Genomic DNA, 6,000 nt, shown 5'->3' with positions numbered 1-6,000 from the left:
CGCGCCCGGCCGGGCCATGCGGCGGCGCTGAGCCATGTCCTCCTCCCACGCCAGGCACGGGACGGCGGACGGGCCGCACTCCCCCTCCGCGCAGGTACCGCCCCGTCCTCCTCCTCCACCGCGTCCTCCTCCCCGCGGCCCGAGAGCGCCCCGCCTCGGCGCCCGAGTGCCGGCCCCAGTCCGGAGCCCGCGCCCGCGCCCGCCTCCTCCGCTCCTTCTCCCGCTCCTCCCTTTATCTCCTCCTCCTCCCCTTCCTTCTTCTCCTCCTCCTCCTCCTTTACCTCCTCCTCCTCACCCTCGTCCGTCTCCGGCTCCTGCTCCGGAGCCTGCAGCCTCCCGCAGCCGATGCCGGGGCTCGGACCCCGCACCCCGAGAGTCTTTGTTAATGGATGTGGTGGGTGCCTGCGGGCTGCGCCGCGCCGCGCGGGAGTCCGTTCGGCCGTCCAGGCTTGGAGCGGGTGGGTGGGGGCGAGGGCGGCCGCGGGGAGACGCGGAGGAGACTCGGGGGCGAGCTCTGGGGGGCCCTGGGGGCGCGGGTCTCCAGCGGGCGGACCCAGGCCGGGGGTGGTTGCCCTGCTCTTCGCCGCGGTCCTCACTGGCTTCTCTCTGGCCCCATGTGTCGAGTCCAGGTGGCCCGAGGCACCACGACCCGGCGGAGCAGGTTGAAAAGATCCGATGGCAGCACCACTTCGACCAGCTTCATCCTCAGACAGGTAGGCGCAGGCGGCGGCGAGCGGGCGGGAGGCCGAGCGGCCGCCGGACTAGGAGCGCAGGTGCCGGCCGCGCCCCTGAGCCCCGCTTGGTCCCCTGCGCTCCGCTCCCGAGCGCGGAGTCCGCGCCGCGAGCGCGCCGCGAGCTCTCGGGGTAGCCTGGCTCGCTGGGTGCGGGTCCGGGTGTGTCCATGGCTTCGGGAAGTTAGTTTGGTCTCATGGACACAGGTCGGCGGAGACAGGGACGTGGAATTTCAGAGCTAGAAAGGGTTGTGTTTGCACCGGCTGGGCGGAGAGGACGACTCTAAGTGGTGTAAGTCGTCTTGGAATAGCCAGACCCCGGGGCCGGCGACCTGGTTTGATTGTGGGTGTGCGTTTGTGGTGGTGGTAGTGCGCTTCTATTTTTGTCCTATTTTGAATACTTTTGTTGGGAGGGATCTTTGAGCTCTGTTCAAAAGAAAGACATTTTGAGCAGAAAGTTTGTTCTCTCTTTGGGGAGACCGCTTTTGTGGTCCACTTAATAGGGACGCACCAGATCTGAGGTTAAGCCGACCTCCGTACTAAGCTAAGGCTTAGTTCCTGAGTTCTGGTGGCACCACAATTTGTGTTTGGTGTTTTTTTGTTTTTTTTTTTTTTTTTTTGTGTGTGTGTGTGTGTTTGCTTTCTTCTGCGTGGTTCTAGTGCGAATTGTTTGAGCCAAGCATCACTGGTACTGCTCAGTAATGCTTAAGTGCCTTTCACCTTGGCGTAGGCAGTTGGTCCTCAGTGTTCCTGCTGCTACCCATGTACTGTAAATGAAACCACCCCTAGCTGTTACGTGTGGGAGAAATCCTGCACAAGCAAGTCACCTTGATCTCTCTTTAGAGCTGAAACTGTTGTGGTGTGTGCTTCTGGGGCGACTCAGGAAGTTTGGTGATGGCACCAAGAAGCTTTTTTTAAATCCCATGTTCTGCTCTGGGCTGCTAGAATGACCTTGAGAAGGTCTTTTTCTCTAGGTCAGTCACAATATTGTGTAATTCTTTCTAACCTGTGATGGCAGCTGCGGTTTTCTCTCATGATTACCATCAATTTAAGGATATGTCTTAATGTAGAATAAGCTTTAGACTCAAAATTGGAGTCTGACTCTTCTAAAGTGCCTGTCAAGCACATTTGGGCAATACTTATTATACAATATTTTCTTTTCTTCAGAAAGAAATGATTACTACTGTTTAGTTCAGTGAGCACTTAATGTGCATCGTTCATATTTTGGATTCTGTATTGGTTATGAAAGTACACTATTCTCTTTGTAATGGTTAGAGGATGTGTTTGAAAAGGTAAAGACAGTGTTCATCTTTAAAAAATTGATACTATGCAACTGTTGAAGTTGTGTTGATGCTGATTTTGTAGGTGCCTCTTTTTGGTAATGCTTTCTTGTTGCATATTCTTGGAAATAAAGATTTGTTACAGGGTGTTTATTTTGTGAGCTCTTTGACTATAAGTTTTGAATTTACATCATCAACTGCACTAATGCTTTAGTCCTCCAAGCACAAAAAAAAATGTATTTTTATTTCCTCTGTGCTAATAAATGCTTAAGATAATGCATGTATAACCTCTTATAAAGTGTGCTTCTATTTGCTGGCTTAAAAATGTAAAACAAAAGTACAAAGGTAATTTTGGGAGTAATTTGGATTGCTGCAGGTTTTGACAATAAATATATTTCATGACTTTGTGAAACTGGGTTTCATTTATAAAATGATTAAATTATATTTAGCAATTAATTTCAGTCTTCCTATTTTTTGGCCCAAAAGTAGTGTCTAAGTTTTTGAGCACTCTTAGAGCTCAGTGAGTAACTTGTACATTATGTCGTTTAAATGGTGTCATACAGAATTCTGTAAGGGCAACAATAAAAAACTAGAGATTTATGTTTCTTTGATGAAATGAAAAATTAGTCAAAGTGGAATTTAGCAGTATCTTTGGAATGAAATTGGACAGTTGTCACCCAAATGCCAAAGAATTTTTTTTTTTTTAGAAAAAAGCACAACAGCTGTTTGTGTTACTCAAGCCTCAGTATTTGTAGAATGACCATTAAGTTATTGATATTTAAATTCTTAATATGTTCAAGTGATGGGCCTTTTTTGATGATGTTTAGTTCACTATTTGGTCAGTTCCTCTGCACTGGAAGAAGATAGTGGACATAAGATAAAAACAGTGCAGTTCATTTCCTTGTCATATCGTTTAAAACACAGGGAGAGAAAACTTTCACTAAAAATCACCAATGGGACCCATCAGGTGTTGAAGACTGGGCTGATGGTAAAAGGACAGTTGACAAAGTTAATAAAACAACCCTTGTTCTTTGAGCCAATAGAAGAGTTTCATTGCTTGTGTAATAACCTGTACACGTGTGTACACAGGCACGTGTGTATACATCTGGGTTGGCCTGAAAATAAGCAGCTTGCCCTCGCCCTGAGGCCAGCTCACAAATTCCCTCAGGCATCTTTGACCTTGTTTCCTGGTCTACTAGGTTGCCAGCTTCCACAATTTGGGCGGGATGGAGGTTTTGGAATGAATCCGGGGAACTACTAAATGGCTTCTTTGAGGAAAGGTGAGAAGATTAAACATTTTGCTTTCGAAAGAAGAGATCTCTACGGGTGACCCAGAAATGATCTTCAAAATACACAGACAGGCATTCTCTGGAAATGTGATGGAGTGTTCTTGCTCTTCATTGAGGATGACACTAAAAAATTTGCTAAAATTAGAAAGAAACAATGTTTTACAGCAAGCTTTCCCTAGGAATATTGATATCATCAGAATGGCTTTCTAAGTGTGGCTATAGAATTTCCTCCCAGGACATCCTTTCTGACAGGCTATTTATGAATGGATTGTTTTTCCATGTTTTACATGTGTAGGAAGCACTGAAATATTTGCTCTGCCCCCAACACTGTGTTGAATATTATGGGTAAACAATGAAAAAAGCAATGAGGCACACAGCTCCTTTACTTCAAAGATTTTATAGCGTAGTCATGGAGACAGAGATGTATGCAAATAATACAGTGAAAGTGCCAAGGGGGTGGGTACAGTGACCTATGTCCTGAGTATTATAGGGAACCATGGGTGTCATTGAACATACAGTTTGTATATAGAGTACTCCAAGTTGTGTTTATACTGGGGATTGAAGAGGAAAATCTGAAGTGGGATTAGTTGTTTACTTTAATAAGTCCGTTCTTATGGGCACTACAGTCTTACATGGCAAGGCTAGCTTGCTTGCTTGCTTGCTGACTGGCTTGCTTGCTGGCTTTCTTTCTTTCTCTTTTTTTTAACCAGCTTCCAGCTATCTTGTGTGGATCTAAAGCTTGAACATACCCTCTTCTTGCCACAGACCTTTTGCATGTGTTGAGCTCTGTGTGTGAAGGCCTCTTATTATCCCTCTGCCTCATTAACTTTTAATCTTCCTGCAGATCTGAGTTTAGTCCTGACTGCTTTTATTGACCTCCCTGATAAGGTCAGTTTTCCACTGGGGTCTCTCAGAGCAGAGCACCTTGTGCTAGTTTTCAGTAGCACCACCACTGTTACGATGCACCATGTACTTAGATTTCTGTATTAATGTCTGTGTCGCCATCCACATGGTGAGTTCCACAAGGACAGGACTTATGGAAATTTGGTCTTCTTTGTTTGTCTCAACATCTAGCATAGTGTATGTTCAGTCAGTATTCATCTGAATGAAAGAAGAGTTGATGGAGGGAGGACTAACTTGACCATCAGATTCTGCTCTAACATTTAGTCCTTTGTTTGAAGGGACAGATTTCTCCTAACAGACTCTCTCAAAACTTACGTAGTTTAAAACAATAATTTATTTTTGCACACTGACCAGACATTTCTTGCTTTGTGTGCTGTTATGGGGGTATGTGGTGGCTGGAGGGTTCAGAATAGCCTCACACGTGCTTGGCAGGTGGTGCTGGCTGCTGGCTCAGAACTCAGCTAGAGCTTTTGGCAGAGGGCTTAGTCTTCCTCCACCTGGACCTCAATACGCTCACCTGAGCTTCTTGGTAATGTGAGATCTGGACTGAAAGCAGGGGTATCCCAAGAAGCAAGGGCTACAGCTGCAGGCACGGAGCTGCCATTTGCTACAGTGATGTGACATCACTTTTGCATTCCGTAAGTCAAAACAGGTCTAGAAGCCTGCGCTATTTCAAGGGAAAAGAAAATAGGCTCTCTTTTGATAGAAGTCATATTGCAAAACAAAATAATAAATCAAATTCAGTGTTCATATTACAAATTGAGCAAGTTAAAGGTTATTCCATCTGTATGACAAATTAGAGGGAAAAATGTATGTTGTGTGGATACAAAAAACATATTGATAAATTTTAAACATCTTACAAGTTAAGAATAAAAGACGCTAGGCATAGTGGTCCATGCCCACCTTGGTAGGATTATTTATTCCCAGTTGAGGGAGAGAGACCCTGGGAGAGAGATGAGAGGAGAGCAGGAGAGAAAGAGGGAGAAGAAGACATAAATATAATAGAAATTGTACTCTAAAACCTCTCAGAAACATCACATTGAGCACAGCAACTAGAAATAACATATTCACCAGTCAGTAAATGATTGAATAATAGTGTGTCATCAATAGAGTACTACTTGGCTAGTAAAGAAAATACAGAGTAGATCTGTATGTAATGATATAGAACTACATTTAAAATATCTACTTGAAATATATTTGAGTGACAAATAAGCTATAGAATGATAAATAATGAAATTTCATTTAAAAAGAGCTTGTGTGACGGACATATGGTTACAGCCATGTTTGGAACCTTATAGGAGGAAATCTCATGTTTTTAAGGAATGCTAATCAGATGCTCTTCACAATAATTCAATGAACTCACATTGTATTTAGAGATATAGAACATATTCATATTCCAAATTGATACTATAATAAAACAAGTTGGCAGACACATATTTTGGGTTATAATTTGAGCTCTGGTAACAGGCATGTTTCACTGATGAAATGCGAATTCATCAACAGAAGGTATCTGCTTTATACATAGCTCTAAGAATAGTCATGTGTCTAGAGATGTATATATTTGCAAAATTTATATGTATACTTAGAGAATTTTAGAACAGGAAGAGGTTGCAGAAAGAAAATACTTCAATATTTCACTTTTAGATAAATAAGACAGTACTAAAGAAATAAAGGTCATGCTAGTACATAGTGGTAGAATGGAGGGGACCCTGACTCACTACTGATTTTTTATTACCACAGTCCATTTATCGCAGAACAATCAAGACAGAAACACATGCGTACAGTGGGGAGGATGTC

At 44.1% G+C, this 6,000-nt stretch overlaps 1 protein-coding gene across 2 annotated transcripts in view; it reads left to right on the top strand.

Moving 5' to 3' along the window:
- The first annotated feature begins 290 nt into the window (after positions 1 to 290).
- Cacnb4 (calcium voltage-gated channel auxiliary subunit beta 4) overlaps positions 291 to 6,000 on the top strand; it is a 313,335-nt gene continuing 307,625 nt past the window's right edge. For both annotated transcript variants that reach the window (XM_023721339.1, XM_004636661.2), the window contains exons 1-2: positions 291 to 394; positions 630 to 713. In XM_023721339.1, the coding sequence (XP_023577107.1) occupies positions 386 to 394; positions 630 to 713 (93 nt within the window). In that variant the 5' untranslated portion in view covers positions 291 to 385. The remainder of the gene's footprint in view (positions 395 to 629; positions 714 to 6,000) is intronic.

Source organism: Octodon degus, unplaced genomic scaffold (assembly GCF_000260255.1).
Source record: "Octodon degus isolate 3935 unplaced genomic scaffold, OctDeg1.0 scaffold00082, whole genome shotgun sequence".
In the NCBI taxonomy this organism is placed as follows: Eukaryota; Metazoa; Chordata; class Mammalia; order Rodentia; family Octodontidae; genus Octodon; species Octodon degus.
Note: the sequence above shows the minus strand (reverse complement) of the source record. Positions and strands in the feature narration are given on the sequence as shown.